General features: G+C 39.3%; 1 protein-coding gene across 1 annotated transcript in view; it reads left to right on the top strand.

Moving 5' to 3' along the window:
• The window catches only part of tmem37 (transmembrane protein 37), a 35519-nt gene extending 16686 nt beyond the window's left edge, over nucleotides 1–18833 (top strand). Inside the window, exon 2 of the mRNA XM_048598855.1 lies at nucleotides 15825–18833. Coding sequence (XP_048454812.1) covers nucleotides 15825–16394 — 570 coding nt within the window. The 3' untranslated portion in view covers nucleotides 16395–18833. The remainder of the gene's footprint in view (nucleotides 1–15824) is intronic.

Genomic DNA, 18833 nt, shown 5'->3' with positions numbered 1-18833 from the left:
GTATATACTTCTCAGAGTCTCTATGAATTATAAAATCTCTCTTGGATGCCTACCCCCTTAGACACTTAGTCATAAACCTTTTCTCGACTAATGAATAAAGTCTTCATGCTGCATTGGACTTTCAATATTTCTCCACCGCTTGCTTCAAACTAAAAAATACATCAGTGGTGTTTCTTCTTGTCATGAAACCAAATTGTGTTCTGTCCATGATTCTGTACCATATTTGATGATGTGGTAGGAATTTAATTCCTGGGTAGTTAAGGCAATCTTGAGTGTCTCCCTTTTCTTTGATATTTGCAGGTAACATTGAGCTATGTGGAGGAGATGATCAGAATATGACTGAATATCTGAAGAACACTGTCAGTTTGATCCTAGGGAAAACAAAAGACCAAAGTGAAGGCATGAAGGTTATGGAGGAAAACGTCGAGAAAGTAAGTAGCTTCAAGTAATTGGGTTCAGTGGTGGCAGGAGATGCAAGTATAAAAATGGAAATTAAGGAACAGATAATTGTGGTTGGAGTAGTTGCAAGACATGCAGTGGAGTGTTGTGGGGTACGTTTCTATCACCGAAAGGAAGAATTGACCTGCACATCATCAAAAAGAGAGGAATAATGCTTGGTACTAAAGAGATGTGGGTGCTGAGATGGATGTGTGGAATAATGCAAAAGGACAAGATTAGGAACAAGTACATCTGGGGATCAGTGAAGTCTGTCAGAGCATCAAGAAAGTAGTCAAGATGAGTTTGAAATGGTATCATCATATGCTGCGTAGAGAATTTTAGAATTAGCTTTATTGTCACGTACTCATTTGAGTCGAGTGAAAAGTTTACAAGTCGCCACTTATGGCACCATCTTAGGTACAAAGGTCCCTAGGTACAGATTCTTCAGTACAAATTCATATGGGGAAAATATTAGAAACACAGAGAAGTAAAAAGTCCAGCATTACAAATCAGAGAACTAAATTAGAAAAATAAAGAAATAAAAAGTTCAGAATAACAGTTCCTCCAACCCAGTCTGCACCAAGCCTTGACTCCAGACTGTGCTAGGTTTCACCTTGAGGCTCTCGAGGCCGGGGTCTGCTCTGGCATCATCTCGAGACCAGAAGTCCAAGCTGGGCCGCTGGGAGACTACCATGCAGGACCACTGGAAGACTGCCATGCCAAGCCACATTTGAGGCTGTGAGTTCAGGACATTGCTGAGAAAGATGGAAAAAAAAAACAAAATGAAAAGAAAAACAAAAGAAATGGATGGTGCAGACGATCTCCGGGTGAAGAGTCCTGCTCTGCCGCCATCTTGGATCTGACAGAGAGGAAATGAAATCAGGCAACTGATGACAATGGGATTCCCAGGAAGAGGGAGAAGAGGAAGGCCTAAGACCAGATGGAAGGCTGTAGTATTGAGAAACTGAAACATAGCAGGACTAGGAGAATAACAGGTGATTGACTGGAAGAGATGGGAGAAGATGATCAACTCAGCATTGTGGTGACCCCAAGAAAAACTGGGAGAAACTGAAAGAAGAAAATTGAAATGTTTTCGACTGATGACAGAATAACTGATGTCCTGTGGTCTGTCTGTGAGTTAGATCCTAATTGATAGCTTCATAGTTTGGCTAATAAATATTCAGGAGCTTAGCTCCTCTGATTCTGATGATTAGATACAAACATCTGAAGGCTCAATAAGATTAGATGAAGTGTCATGTTTAAACTTTAAATAGGTACTAGGCTATGTTTTATAATAAATTATGAAATTTAGTAAAGGTCTACTTTGTCCCCCAATCAATGTGTAGCAAACCTGGAAAGATGCAGGAACCTGGGAGTTTTCCAGAATGTAAGAGTCATAGCAGCTCTCAGGATAACTGGCACAGACTTCCAAAATCTGGCACCAATGGTCACAAATAATTTGAACATTGATGGAGTGGAAGACTTCTGTTGACAGACTCTCTGTCGAGTCCTCGTTATGCAATGTGGATATGGTCTATAGCACACTTCACCTGGGAGAATCCAGTGATGGTGGAGAATTACACTGCCTAAGTTGCTTGACTCTTCTTATTCTCCCCATGACAGGAGCAGCTGTGATTAAGGAACAAAGTGGTATTGGTGATGTCCCATTCCTGGATTGAAGATTACCACAGAGGTCCGCAGTTGTTCCTTGAAATGTGGCACTGGCATGAAAATTCAGAGTAATTGTGACCCTTTTCTCTTTCTTTCATGGGATGTGGCAGTTTGTCTTTCCTTTGTAGTGGGGTAAGGGGGCTGCTTCTATCATGTTGCCTTACCAACAGAATTCAGTTCTCTCAATGTAGCATAAACTCTTTGGTTGTGCAACATACATTTGCACAAGATTACATAGCCCACAGATCTTTGTTGTGAGATGACATTGACCTTCCTTGGGAAGTCTTGCCCAGCTTCCAGGCTGATGTCTCCACAGTCTTCCCAGAGATGTACCTGTTATCCCTGGGCTGGTTGTATTTGACTTGTAGGACTGACCACGGCCCAATTCCTGGACTGTGACAACACCAATTCCCTGACTCTGGTAGGACCAAGTGCCTGACTAATCATGGTCAACCGCCTGGACAAGAATCAGACAAGCCTCTGGGCTAACTGTGGTAGCTGCCCCTGACTGACAGTGGGAGGCTTTGTTGTATCGTGGTACTGCAGTAATGACTCAGAGTCCCAAGCTCATGTTCTAGGAACTTGGGTTCAAATCCCAGAGTGATTGTGAAATTTAAATTCAATAAATGTTTGGAATAGAAAACCAGCCTAATTGTGACTTTGCAATCAATATCGCTTGTTCTTCAAACCTATCTGGTTCACTAGTGTCTTTGAGGAAAGTAAGTCTGTCATCCTTACCTGATCTGACTTGCATATGATTCCACACCCACAGCGATGTGCGTGACTCTGGGCTATAAAGGATATTCAATGAATGCTGGCCTAGCAAGCGAATTTTTTTATTTTTGTAGAAAGGAGTCCTGCTTGTCCCAACTAAGTAGTGCTACCCTTTGATTTTCAGGCATGGTTAATTTGTTGGGGCTCATGCAATGTTTGCACATAAACTGTTGACAAATGCTGCACATATTACATTGATATAACTCATAGTTTCTCTGGGAAGGAGAGGAGAGTTGGAACTGGTTTCTATATGAGGCCAGTAGGGCTAGTAATCTATTTGCCCCTCAGTCGTGAGAATCTGAAGTCACTGTTTAAAGCTTAAGGGAAAAATCAGAATATCTTTTCCTGAATGTTGAGATTCCATTTTTTTTTCATTCTCACCAATGTACCCAACCCTATCTTGCCATCACTGTCTCCACTCCAGGCAGGGGAAAATTCCACCCTCTGTTTTCAGATGATGCTGTTCCGGAACAACAACTGGGGAAAAGAAACCTACCAGGGTAACACATGGACTAAGATAAGAAAGTTAAAGTAGGTGTAATTAAATTGATAATTGATTCAGAAAGTATGAATACCCATCTGACAATTATGTAGGTTATTTGCTCTGCAGTTAGCCACGTTGATTAACCATCCACAAATTAGCTTTTACCACAGAACAAATGAAAGACATTTCAAACAGACCCAATCAGAATTGCAAAATTCATTGTCAATGTGATTTGCAAGTCTTTGCTCTGCCACCTTATACAAATTGTGCTGGCTGTGTTTTGCAGAATAACTATATTGCATTTGCTGTTTTGCAACGGTGATTTATTTTTCTGTAGCAAATTGTGCCACCTACTGGAAACCTTTAAAGTGAAACATACAGCTTACCAAATTTAACTAAAATTAGTAAAACTTGATTGGAATAAATTTAATGTTTGAATGAGACATGGAAACCCAATTATGATTTAACTCAAAGCTGAATGTTTTATTTCATTCCCATATAATGTTAATTGTTCAATGCTAGAAATGGTTATGCTGCAAACAATTAGCATGTTTGAGCTGGTTCAAATTAGTCCCTTTTCCACCCACACGTACCATGTGATGTCTCAAAAACATTTTATCTATCTTTTCCTCCCACCAGCTCTCTTTAGTGTGCAAAATAAAAATAGAAAGATCACTCATTTACATGTGTTTACTCAAAAATGTTTGCAAATCAACTTATAAACATCTAAATGTTCAGGATCACCATAACATAATAAAATTTGTTCATGAGTACTCTGTAGCACTATCTAAGGACACATAAGGGCATAGTCTACCATTGTACCAAATTAAATTTTTGGTTAGCATATTGTAATCCATGTAGATGCTATCTTTTTTTGTAGGGTAGTCAGGTGGAGATTAGGTTGATAATTGAAAATTAAATGGAACATTTTGAATTAGTAATTAAAACAACAGGAGTGCATCTATTTGCAATTGATTCCAGTATTTATTCTAAGAAAATCTTCTGTTCTTCCCTCTTTTATCTGTCAGTAATACAGTAATACATTTCATCTAGACTTCTCATCATTTTATACGTTTCTATTAGATCTCCCTTCACCCTCCACTGTTCTAAGAAAAACAACCCCAGCCTGTCTAATCGTTACTCTTATTTAAAATTCTCCATTCTAGGGAACATCCTTTGTAAGTCTGTTCCATACCTGTCAAGTGCAGTCACATTCACCCTGTAATGCAATGACCAGCGTTTACACAGCACTCTAGCTGTGGTCTGACTAGTATTCAGAGAGTTGGTTGTGACATTTGGACAGCTGACCTGTGTGTCTACGCATGCAAGGATCCATTTTTCCCCAGAATTTGGATGATACTTGCTCATGGCAAGAACCTGCCATGTGGAGTCTTTTAACATGAGGAGGCTATTGTGCTACAGCTACCACATGGTGCTTGCTGAACAGGAAATACTTTCACACTTGCTGACCTCCATTGCTGTGTTGGAAAGACTTACAGATTGATAATCAACTGTTTCACTATGTTATCAGCTCATCAATGAAGTGAGCCGGGCAGCCGTATGTACAAGTGTTGAAGCTTCACCATCATTTTCAGGGTTCTGACCTTGTTTATATTGATCCAGTGAACTACTAGGCAAGAAACCACCACCCTGAGTCACCTCACTGGATTCAAGCTATCTAACATTGGGTCATCTTCGCTGGTAACAGGTTATATGTGGAGGGTTGAGCTTGCTTGGGGACATCCCAACACACTGACAATTCAGATTAAATTTTGTGAAGCAGGAGAGGAACTCCTATTTCTGCTTACCTGATATATAAAAATAAAGTCGTTAATCTTTGGACTTCTGACAGCTTTGTTATAATGACAATTGCATCCTCAGTACTTCATAGTGATGAAAACTCTGCAAAGACTTAATCTATCTACCTTCATTATTCAAGCATTCAATATAGAGTCTAGAAGCCAACCCAAAGTAACAGCAAATAAAATGAAAGATGTTTCAGTTCGGAGGCCCCAATCTCTGCTGCCAAAGCAAATTAGTTGGAAATACTGCCCTGAATGCTTTCCAAATCTAAATAATCATGTCTGCTTAAATGTGAAGGATTTTCCACATTGCCACATTTCGAATCCTGACTAAGAGCCCAAGAAACAGCCAATGCAAAGCATAAATTCGCCCTTAATTTGGATCTTTGAAACATGTTAACTTTGTTACAATGGATAAAATAATGCAATTAACTGGTTTGTAATAGTCTGCTTTATGATGAGCCTGCCTAAATTGTCTTTCAGTGTCTCCACCTATAATCTAAAGGCCAATGTAAATATGACCCAATCTTGATCAGGTCCAGAATCTGATCCATAGTGTACTTTTTCCATCCCAAGCATGAATGCAAACTGCGTAAGCTTAGCTCCAAAGTTTTCAGACCTAGTATTTATATGTCTAGAAATTTGAGTTTAATTTAAAACCTGTCACTCTACCTGCTTTCATTATTAATTTAAGTAAACTGATAAGTTGCAACTAAAGCACGCATTGAAAAATAAAAAGAATAATTAAAGATTTTCAGCAGTAGAATGTACAGATTTCTAGAAATGTGCATGGAAATTATGCATTTACCTTTCATTTTCTAATGTATATACTTTGTATATGCATAACATAAATAGCAGCTAAATTCTGCAGATCCTGGAAATCTGAAACAAACGCAGAGAATGCTGGAGAAGCTAGCTGGCCTGGTAGCAACTGTACAGAGAGAAGCAGAGTTAACCTTTTGAATTTGATATGAGTCTTCTTCAGAACTGAAAAGAGCAAAGTAATCAAGACATAAACAAGTCATGGCTGTAGGGGATGGTGGGAAGAATATAAAAAATATGGAGAATAGACATCATGTGGTCAGTTTCTGAAGTAATGGAATTCAATATTGAGATCTTGAGGCTGTAAAGTGCCTAAGCAGAAAATGAGGTCATGTTCCTTAAGCTTGTGTTACACTTTATTGGAACGTTGCAGCAAGCCCAGGACAGAAATGTTGGCATGATAACAAGGTGGTTTATTGAAATGGCAAGAAACTAGGAGGTCAGGATCAATCCAACGGACAGAGTGAAGGTGTTTTTGGTGTTGCCAGTGCAAAGGAGACAGCAATGAGAGGACCAAATCAGTAGACTAGGTTGAAAAAAGTACATGTGAAACACTGCTTCACCTGGAAAGTGTGTTAGGGACCTTGGACATTGAGTAGGGAGGAGCTAAATGGGCAAGTGTTATATCTGTGATTGCATAAGAAGGTGCCATAGGGAAGTGAGGAAGTGTTAGGAATGATGGAGGAAGGAACCAGGATATCAAGGAAGGAATGGTCCCTGCAGAATACTGACAGTGGAGAGGCATAGTATAAAACTAAGTCTACCACAGCCTGTAGAATTTAACATTCAACCATAACGTTCAAAACCTGAATACAGGTTGCATGATTTGAAACACTCCAATTGTCCACCCCAAACTTTGTTTCCATGTCTGAGATTGCTAACTTGTATTTTTGTGGTTAGTTGTTATCATGGCCACGCACACAGGAACAGATACATTAGAATTTAACAAACCCAGTTCTCAAAGGTCCTTATAGTCAGCAGAGAGACACTTTCACTGTATGAATCTTAGGGGAATTCAAAACACATCCCAGAGTTGTCAGTGTTGACCACTGATTCATGGCTGTGAAAAATTCCTAATTTACTACTCCAGTTAAAATACCATTTCTGCATCAACAGTCTCATGCAGCTTCACACATAATGTCATTATTATCTTTTGACCACTTTGCTTCCTTTCCACATCATCTACCATATTCCTAATGCAAATGTATTAAATTTCCACATTGCCAAAAGAAACAATACCAGAAGATAAATAAGAATGTGTTTTCAAATTCCAGCTTGAACTGTTATTGATATTCACACTTCATGTCAACTAGGTGAGATTGATTTCTTACCTTGGATATTTGTGATGGATGAATGCCAATGTAACTGTGAAAGTTTTCATTCCCGAACTGTTGGAGCATGTTTCCTAAGACATCAGTCATATAAGGGAATTGCTGGTATTTGTTAATGTCTGCAGGGTAAGTTGTTTAAAACTGTCAGTGAAGGAAAAATAGCATAAAAGCTGGGCAGATTTTTTTTAAAATTTGTTCACTGGATGTAGGCATCACTGGTCAGTCCAACATTTATTACCTATTCCTAATTGCCCAGAGGACAGTTAAGTGTCAACTACATTGCTGTGGGTCTGGAGTCATGTGGAGGCCAGACCAGATAAAGATGGCAGTTTCCTTCCTGAAAGGACATTCATGTGCCAAATGTTTTTTTTTCCTGACATTTGACAATGATTTTATGGCCATCATTAGACTTATAATTCTTGATATTTTTTGCAATTCAACTTCCACCATCTGCCATGGCAGGATGTGAACCTGGGTCCCAAGAGCATTCCTAAGGTCTCTGGATGAATAGTCTAGCAATAGTATCACTAGGCCATCACCTCCCCTTTTGGGTGATGAATACAGATTCTAACGTTGAGGCTTAAACTGTAAAGGAACCTGATACCTTTCCATTTCAATACATTGCCTAAAAAGGTGACAACTGCCAGCATTTTACAGGCTTCCAAGAGGTGAGGCAAGGTTTGATAAAATTGCGCAAGCCATTTCAGCTCTTTGGTAGCATCTGTGTTCTGACCTGCAAGCCCCATTAAATGTTGCCCATTGCCACTTGTTCTATAAGGTTATGGTTCTGAACAAGGTTACTGTTCATGTTGCATTAACTCCATTGATTCTAAAGATGTTACAGTCTTCGGGTGGAGGCAATTAATGCTGCTGTAGCTTTTGAAGGGAGCAGTTATATCTGTACCAGCTGCTTAAGGTCCTAATAATTGTGCCTGACCAAATGTGGTTGTACTTGTTGCTTTTGTGGAATAAATTTGTTATTCAAAGACCGTGCCTCTTCTGCATATCCTCTCTTTGCTGGTGCATACTCTACCACTCATGATTAGATAGGCCCGAGATAAAACAAAGACAAAAGAAGATTAGAGGCAGCAAACTACCTTAAACAATCCTCATTCAGTACCACAATCTAGTAGAGGTGACAATAAAATGTTACAGGAGTGGTCATCTGAATCAATACCACATCACCAGCATTTTACCAGCAGTGGGTAGACCTTCTGCCCATTGGGGAGCTGTCTTGTGAACATTGACCACCTCCTTGTGGGCTCAGGTTGTGGATCTATTAAGTCAGGCATTCTGTGGCTCACAGACAGGGCTGTTGGTGTCACTGGCTGTCCTATAGAACCTCCACCTGCCCTCAACAGCACCCGCTTCCCTTCAACGAAGACTGTCTGTCTGACTGATCCTATGATCTCTCACTCCACTCACTGGTTCCAAGAGTATCCTGCTCCCTTGGCATCTCTCTGCTGGGTTCAATCCCGTTTTGCCCACATATTATGCACAGCAGGGAGTTGAACATTTCTATTCTCCTCTTCTGACCTTAAGCAGAGGTAATTTTTCATTTCTCCTAACATGCCACAGCCTATTTCCAAAGAAATGTCTTCCAGAGCCCTCTATGAAGTCTAATTTTAAAATTAATGAAAACTCTTTACATCTTAAAACAAAGATATACCTTTTCCTTCATACTTTCAAACCCAGAGAATGATTGACACATATACAAGCATACAAGAAAGAAAGAACATGAAAGAGGTTACAATTTAAGGATAGCTTGGCAATATAGTCAATAGTTCAATTGATTTTTGACTGAGTCCAGAAGGTCAGTGTCCAGTGAAGTAGTCTTTTCAATTGACATTCAAATTCAGGTGGCTACAGTTGGCTGAAGTTGTGGAATTCTTTTCGAAGTTGACAAAGGCTTAGTGCAGTAAAGTTGTTATTTTATTTTCCACTGTTTGTCACTTTCCTTCAAGTGTTATTAGTTGAAGATTTAGACTAGATGCAGGCTTAGCTAAGCCTGGAGTTCCCAGTTTGATTCTTAGCAGACTGACTCGATGTAAACAGCAAACTGATCTCTACCAACCTGAAACAAGACTATAAAAATGTACAGTTAAACCTTTTCTTTCCCTTCAAAGGTCAGAAGTTTGTCATGTGATGGGGTTCTTGGATGAATTAGTTTTACCTAGCAAGGTAGTTTCTAAGTAACATTTAGTTTGTACCTCTCTGGCCAAGACAACGTTCATTCTTATGTGATCAGTTTTAAAAAAAAATCATTCACAGGATGTGGGTATCGCTGGCTAGGCCAGCGTTTATTGCTCATCCTTAAAGGCCCAGAGGGCAGTTCAGAGTCACCTGAGGGTCTGGAGTCACTCGTAATCGAGACCAAATAAGGACAACAGTTTTCTGCACTAAAGGATGTCAGTGAACTAAATGGGTATTTTTTGCGACAATTAAGAATGGTTTCACGATCATCGTTAGACTTTTTTTTATTGAATTCAATTCATGAAGGAGACCTTAGTGGGGAAGATGGTGGAACTGCAAAGGCAGGAGTTTCTAGGTGTAATTCAGGAGGTTCATTAGGAATTCATCATTATCATCTGACTTCTGTGCATAGTGCAGATAGCATTCTTCTGTTCTGTCATCTCAGCTCATGTTGTTGTGCCACTTACCTAGTCACTTCTCTGTCATCAGGAGCAAAAGTCAGCTATCTCTTCTTGATGACGTCCTGGGTTGGGAAACCTTCCTTCAGCATATTTGGTTTCCATCATTCTTGTTCTAAAAGTAAATCCACTCACTATATCAATGCCTTTAAAAGAAATCACTGACATCCTATTCCCACCAACCCAATAGCTGAAAAGCTGCCAGTTGACAGTAAAAAGAGCCCTGCCAGATTATCCTATTGAGATAAGAGACAGTACAATTTTGCATGTGCTGCATGCTTCCATCACTAATCATGCACTTCAATGTATTGCGAGTTCACAATAACCAAATTTCTCACTGGTAGTCTACACTTTCCCAATTTCTGACTAGTACACTGATAATTCTGCACCGTAATAATTCTGTAATAATAATTCACCGTAATAATAATGAGGGTAGAATTTTCACCCTGCCATCGAGTCTTATAGTAGAGTTGGGCAGGCACATAATGTTATGCTGTCAACTGGCACGTGAGTTTTTTGGCACAATCCTGAACCTGAACCTGAACCTGAACCATTCTGGGGAATATAGAGGAATCAACTCTGTCCATTACCTGTGACAGGAAGCTGCAGCTCGCTTGTTACTGGAGGCCTCATATTGACAGTCCAGCTTTGAAAGTCTGCCCGCTGTCCTGAAATAATGAAGGTATCTGTGTGTGCTCGGACAATCTCAAGACCTGGACTGATAAGTGGCAAGAAGCATTCACACCACACAAGTCCCAAACAATGACTGTCTCCAACAAAATAGAATCTAACTATTGCTCCTTGACACTCACTAGCATCACTGTGGCAGAATCCCCCATTATCAACATACTGGTGGTTACTATTGAAAAGAAACTGGACTGGACAATCCAAATAAATACTGTCTACAAGAGCAGGTCAGAGACTAGGAATCCTGCAGTGAGTTTAATTGCTACCTCCCCATTGCCTGTCCACCATCTACAAAGTACAAGTCAGAAGTGTGATGGAATAAGCGTAGCTTCAATAGCATGCAAGATGCTTGACACCATCTAGCTTAAAGCAATTCATCATCAGAATAAAGGATTTCATTTGACCTTGTCTGTTGGGGAAAGCATTTCATTAACATCAGGTGCATTATTATTATTGCCTTTTTCTCATTCTTTTTCTTCACACATTTGTAGTCTACTTCAGAAAGGTTTCCTTTTGCTTGGAGTTCGACTCCATCATATCTTTCTCTGGCTTCTTTCAAGAAATAAGATAATGTAAAGGCTTGCATACACGCTGAGGGCCATCTGTGCATCCTTTATGGCCTTGCTGCTTTTGTGGAACTGATTTAACAAATAATTCCAAGGTTTCAACATGAACACTGTCTCTAATTCCATAAATTTTCTCCTGCAGAATGCCAGCTTCTTTCCTTGTGTCACCTTTTTCATTGTCATTAGTATGAAGATGAGTAAGAGCATCAGCAATTAAACTGTAACTCTCCGCTATGCCTGAAGTAACCTTTGCATGTGCTTCGCACCTGTTGTTCAAGAGATGTTTTGTACAGTGGAATCAGGACTAAAAATTGATTTGAGTACTCGCCAGAGTTTTGTGAAGAGAGAGAAGAATTAACATTAAGTACGTTCACTGGTCTTGACAATGATCAGTGCAGCAGGGCCAACAAGATTCAATGAATGCCCAGCATATTGAATTTATATACCATACTGATTTTTCCCTTCAATGTTTTGCTGCATGCTGTTTCGATTCCTGCCATGTTCGCTGCATTATTGTATTCTCTGCACTGACTGACGTTAACTTTGTAGTCATTGCTTAGGCAATCTGATACTGTGTTGCCCACACATTCACCATTATGTTTCTAATTCGAGGAAAGTTAGAAAGCATTAAAGAGGAAAATCACCATTAGGTCAGACATATCTTTCAAAAATGTGGTTGATCAACATGTGAAAGATCTGACAAACTGACACATCCAGTTTTTCTCAAGACATCCAGAAATAGATAATCTTTTTTAGCCATAAACTGGATGAGCACATTTTTGAAGTCACACGACTTCAGGCTACAGTCCAACAGGTTTATTTGAAATCACAAGTTTTCCGAGTGCTGCTCCTTCGTCAGTCACTTCACCTGACAAAGGACCAGTTCTTCAAAAGCTTGTGATTTCAAATAAGCCTGTTGGATTATAACCTGATATCGTGTGACTTCTGACTTTGTCCATCCCAATCCAACATTGGCACCTCCACATCACATTTTTAAAAAAGAGGCAAGAAGGCTTTGCAGTTCCCCATAGCATTCCATATCATAGAATTCCTACAGTGTGGAAAGAGATCATTCAGCCCCATTGAGTCTGCACTAACCCTCTGAAGAGCATCCCACCCAGACCCCTGTAACCTTGCATTTACCACGGTTCACCCACATTGTCTGCATGTCTTTCCTTTATTCATTCAGGGGTGAGGGTATTGCTGGCTAGGCGGCATTTATTGCCCATCACTAATTGGCCAAAGGGTAGTTAAGAGGCAACCGCACTGCTGTGGGTCTGGAGTCACATGTAGGCCAGACCAGGTAAGGATGGTAGTTTCCTTCCCTACAGGACCTTTGTACAATTTACCATAGCTAATGCACCTCACCTTTGTACTGCAGGAGGAAACTGGAGTGCTCAGCAAAAACCTGCGCAAACAGCATCTGCAGTTCCTACTATCTCTGAAACAATTTTAACCCCACTGCAAAGCCTCTTCTAAGGATGCCTACCCTGAAGAAGTTACCCTCCTCCCTCCGGAAAAACCGAAGTGGATCTCTCTCCCACTGCAACTCTCTCGTAATCTCTTCGGCCTTGAAACTGCCTCTTTGACCTGTCTGTCTCCTCTCCACCTATATTCTCCTCTATTCATCTTCTATCCACCTCCCCCTCTCTTCCTATTTATTTCAGAACCCCCTTCTCCTCCCCCATTTCTGAAGAAGGGTTTAGGCCCGAAACGTCAGCTTTCCTGCTCCTCTGATGCTGCTTGGCCTGCTGTGTTCATCCAGCTCTACACCTTGTTATCTCAGATTCTCCAGCATCTGCAGTTCCTACTATCTCTCAAACTCCACACTGACAGGCCCCTAAGGCTGGGTCCCTGGCACTGACACAGCAGTGCCAATCACTGACCCACCATGCTGTCCCATGCATATGGTTAGCAAAAAATGGGTCAAACTTAGCAATGAGTTATAACAAGCCCAGAACGTTCCCATTATGTGGCAAGCCAGACTTTTTATTAACATTCCAAAAAGCTGGTCCACGTTTTGCTCATGTACACACCAATGCAACAACATTTTCAACCATGGCTCCAGTACTTTTGCTCCTTTTCAACCGTTTCTCCAGATTTGAATCCAAGGTTAACCTGATCAAATATGTAAGCAATGCTTTTTCATGTTCCTCAGAGTTCTCAGGATTTTGAATTCCAACAGGATTTCGTCAGTCATTAAACCCATCTCTAGTGAGTGCTGTTGATAATGTTAAGAAGTACTTGCAGTCAAAACAATAAACCTAAAATGTCCTGTTGTTGGAGAGTAGACTAGCCACTCATGAGTGTATTTTTTGACATTAATCTTTGTTAAATAAAATAATCCTTTTGACCACTATCTAATTTGGTCTTTGAATGGTCACTTTGATTTCTGAAATGGGCCATTCCAATGTTGGCACTCCGAGGGATCTTTCTGTAACGAAAATGAAATAACACGCTTACTCAAGATACCCTGGAAACCAAGATCTTTAGGCGTTGTTTATCTGTTTCATTTATTTGGTAATTCAGGCTTGGTAACCTTGTCAGGTGCAGGAGTCACATACACATTTGTATCATCTATCCAAGTAGAAGGGGTGGATGATGTGGGCCTGGCTAATTCACTTGATTATGCATTTCTACCTTTTATTATACTGAAATAACAGTCAATGTTCAGTAATTGCTTTAGCTTCCCTTCAAGTTGCTGCCTGTTTTTTTTTCTGTTCTGGCAGCCACTTTCAAATGTTCTCTTCATTTTTTAACAGGCCTGTCTATAATGAGAGAATTAAACCCCACACATATTCTTTGAACATAATCCTCCATTTTTACAAGTAAAGCTAAAGCAAAAGTAAAAATTGCAATGCGTACATTTAATAATATATTTATCTAATGTCATGGAGAGAAAGGAGTGTTTTTCATGCTTTAATAGTTTTTAGAAAATACATTTTAAAAGAAAATACTTTACAAAATTTAATAACAACTTTTATTATCTTAAAAATGTCATATGAGCACTTTTGTTTAGTGATGAAAACATCTAATGGATCATGTAAATGTCAGAGGTGAAGGCATTGCTTTATGAGAAACGTATTGCTTTATGTCATTGCATTGCACTTCAGCAATTTGAGACAGATGTAGGAATCTGAGACCACATTTCTTGAATAGAGGCTGGGAGTATTTCAAAGCTTTCTAAACATGTTTAATATCTAGGCAGGACTGTATTATATAATAATTATTGTCAAATAATTATCACTTTAATAATTGCGTTGCCAAATAATAAATGTGTTTGTCACATAATGACTGTCACATGTAAATATATTTTTGTCATATCAGAATGAAAACGTGTTTTAGCTTGTCTTTTCTTTGCATCTGCTTTACCTTCTAATCAGTTTTGTAAAACTTGAAATGTCTTTTGTTTTGCATATTTCAAGGTCTCTCATAATGTGAGGCCCTAAAGTGTCATTTACTTAGCTTATACCTAAATCTGGTACTGGTATGGGACATCATCTTAAAATTTACCATTCAGGACTAAGAACAGGGAGCATTTATTCACCCAAAAACTGATAGAAATCTGTAATTCATGTTGCCCAAAGATTTTTATTAGGTTTGGATATCAGGGGATGTGGAGGAAATAGAAGTTTAATGTACACTTGAGACATGAACAAACTAAATAGTGGATGGCTCAAGTGGATGTATGTCCTACCTTGGCCAATCACAATTTCAGTCTTTTCCCATTTATAGGAACACAAGTGAATCCCCAGGTAATGACTACCAGTTTGATAGAGTTAAATAAACTTAACAACAACTGAGCAGGTGGAATTGTAACCCTCTCACCCAGCAGAAGCTAGACATTCTCATTTGGCGTTGCCAATGTACCTCCCTGTCTATGAACATTATGCTGGAGGCTGTAGCATTAGATCCCCTCTCGTTGATCAAAATATTACTTCCCCTTGTCTGTCTCCTTTTTTCATTCCTGCCAGGTTTAAATGAGAATCCAACTTAGAGAATGGATTTGCTGTTCAGTCATTAACATTAGCTTCTCTGCTGCTACTCCTAGATAGGTTGCCCATTAGTTAGCCTATATTCCCAGGAACAAACAACACTCCCTAGGTGTCAGAAATGGAAAGAATTCCATTTTCCAGCGCTACAACATCAATCATTTTACAGAACACAAAATCGGTGAATTGTTTTATTTTAAAATGGGAATGACAAATTGCATGCAGTAAAACACTGACAATGAAATGGAGACACCTGACCCTTTCAAGCTTTTAAAATTCAAACGTTTACGATTTGTTTGTACCCACACAAGATTGTGCCACTGTCTTGTACTGTCATCTGATGGTCTGCTATCAAGGCTCATGATGATATCTGAACCACTTAATTGGGCCTGTAGCCATAAAGGTCTATTTCACAGTCCTTCAGTGAACACACTGCAGATATTGGATTTTGAGATTTTGCAGCCATTAAAATGTTCCAGAATGTACTACTTGAGTGTGAAGCTTGGTGGAATGGAGCCTAACAACTGAAAGCAAAAATGTAAAATTCATTGAACCTTAATTCTGAAGTAATGTCTCTCACCTAATAATGTGTAAATTTCATTCTAGGTACAAGAAGAGCTCCAAGGTTGGAAGGCTGGAAAATCAGCACTGGACACATTTGTAAAGAGTCTGATAATTCTCTGCACAACTATTGCAGTTGTTCTGTCATCCATCTCTGTGTGCTCAGGTTTTTGGCTGTTTGCAGACAGGAAACTATTTGGACTCTGGCATTTTTGCACTGTAGAGTATGACAGTAAGCCTCAATGTACAACAGATTTAAGTGTTGCTGAGATTAATGGATTATATACAGCTCTTGTTTTCACAAGGATTGTCATCACATGTGCTGTCGTGCTTGCAATGTTTGGCTTGGAGATGCTGATCACCTCTCAGATTTGTCAAGATATCTATTCCAGGCGCAAGTGGGCATATGGCTCAGGGCTGATTCTCCTGGCTTTCTTCATGACATCTGTTGGCGTGCTGGTCTTTGCCATTCAGTTGCGGACCTTTATTACATTCACAGGCATCAGTTTAGCTTATTGGTGTGCGTTCATCTCATCTTTTCTTTTCTTCATCAATGGTATTAGTGGTCTTCACATGTACAGCATCACAACCCCAGCAAATTCAGTAGACGAATGAATTATTTCGTTTGCTTGATGCTTTTTCTTACGAGTTCCTCATTTACAAAAAATTGTTTGGTCTCTGAGTCTGTATCTGTGAAGTGAGAGTATTCCAGGTCTTTCTCACTTTTGAGCATTGCTATTATTAACTATTTTTACAAACTCAATAAAACTGCACTTGCTCTGTCATTTGTATTGCAATTTTCCTATTTTCAATTAGGATAAAAAAAATCAACAATCTTCATGCAGAAATCAGGCAACAAATCACAGTACCAAAATATATGTGCTAATTTGCAATTTGGAGAATAACCCCAGCTTGTGTTTAATATTTCATTATCTCTAGAAATATTGCAGTGATATTACAATAATCACTTTACTAATTGTGCTTGAAGGTAGATGAACTATGTTAATGAAAGGATAGGCAGATAGGTGAGAATATTATTGTCTTAATATTTAACAAAATTTAAAAGCTTTGAAAATTCTGACCATTTATTTTAAAAGAAATTAAGAATTGCATCTTTTATAGGATTTGAAGATTGCAATACTTTATGAATTAAGTAGCACTTTAGCTTACTGCACTCTGTGTTTTAACTTCTTGGAATTTGGATTTCAGTCCAATTCAGACTTCTGGATACTGTCACCTGTGCTTTTACTGGAAAGGTTCTGAGTAAAATGAATGTGGAAGGTCTTAAACCAATTATATTGGGACTAGGTTTATATCATAAAGCTGTCTACTAGTTGGCATTAAATTGGCTGACTCGCTGAGATGTTCTGAGCATGACTGTTGAGAGAATTAGGATAACGACTGTTGAGATAATGCAAGTGCTCTTCCAGAATTGAGTTGAGGTGTATTTTTTAGAATTAATTAGAGGAAACATTGCCATGCAGCTCACTCAAATTTCTTCACATATGCCTGATACTAATACTGAACATGGTAATTTTATTGAACCATGTTGTCAGAAGGGAACTTCTGTTGGCAGGCAACAGTAAAAATTCAGATATGGTTGGAAAATTAAGGTGGGCAGCCAATGCCTGAATTTTTCACATGTTCTGCCACAAGAAAAGCAGTGCAAGCAATTAACTTGCTCCACTGATGCCTAATATGAGCAAAACCAAATGGTTACAGTAATTTAAGAAATAAATGATGCCCAAGATTCATTAGGATAGGTGACAAATGCTGGCCTTTCCAGCTACTACCCACATTCCATGAAAGACAGAAAGAAAATTCAGGAACAGACTTCAAACACTGAGTTAGTAAACACTGCTGTTGTTGAATTTGAGTGGTTGTGGATGTGGAGCCAATCAAGTAGGCTGCTTTGACCTGGATGGTGTTAGCTTCCTCAATGTTGTTAGAGCTGCACTCAGCTAGCTAAATGGAGGGTATTCCATTCACTCCTGACTTTTGCCTTGCAGATGGTGGATGGTATCAGGAGGTGAATCACTCACTGCAGGATTTCTAGCCTAAGACCTGCTCTTTTAGCCACAGTATTTATAGAGCTAGACCAGTTCAGTTTATGGTCAATGGTGACTGCCAGCATGTTGATAGCAGGAGAATCAGCGATACCATTGAATATCAAGGGGCAAGGGCTGGATTCTCGCTTGTTGGAAAGATGGCCATTGTCTGGTACTTGATGGGAATGAATGTTACTTGCCATTTGGATATTGTCCAGCTCTTGCTGCATTTGAATGTGGATGGCTTCAGTATCTGAGGAGTCACAATTTGAGCTGAACATTGCGCAATCATCAGTGAACATCCCCACTTCTAACCTATGGGGGAGAGAAGATCATTGTACTTTATGATTTATAGAGTGCACTTTTGACAGGCACTCTAACTATAATCTAAGCCATTATTGTTACGCATAAAGCAGAATGACACTTTCTTCCCCCATCCTCTCCTGGAAGATAAAACAGAAGGTGCTGGAGAAATTTAGCAGGTCTCATAGCATCCGTGAGAGAGATATGTCTAACATTTTGAGCCTAATGACTCCTCTTTGGAACAGTTCTGAAGTTCCAAAGAAGAGCCATGAAACATTAACTCTGGTTTTCTGTCTCAATGGATACTGCCAAACCTGCTGAGTTTCTCCAGCACCTTCTGTTTTCATTCGAGATCTTCAATATCCACAGTATTTGCTCTTCTGCAGAGTTTTGGTTTAATAATAAGTACTGAAAGACCAGTGCATGGAGAATGGAGAGAAAAAGCTTTTATAAACATTACAATTAGCAACAGGTGACTACAAGTTATAAGTTACACTAACTAGTTTATGCAATAACCAAGAATTAAACAATTCACATGGAAAAGCCATCACAAGAAGTTTCAGTTTTGCACGTGAAAAATGGTTAACAATACCAAATGGTCACTTTCAAGAATTTACTATAATACTGTACTTAACAAATAAAATGCTGATGAAGGAGCAGCGCTCCGAAAGCTTGTGATTTCAAATAAACCTGTTGAACAATA

This window comes from Rhincodon typus, chromosome 7 (genome assembly GCF_021869965.1).
Source record: "Rhincodon typus isolate 14 chromosome 7, sRhiTyp1.1, whole genome shotgun sequence".
NCBI lineage: Eukaryota > Metazoa > Chordata > Chondrichthyes > Orectolobiformes > Rhincodontidae > Rhincodon > Rhincodon typus.
Note: the sequence above shows the minus strand (reverse complement) of the source record. Positions and strands in the feature narration are given on the sequence as shown.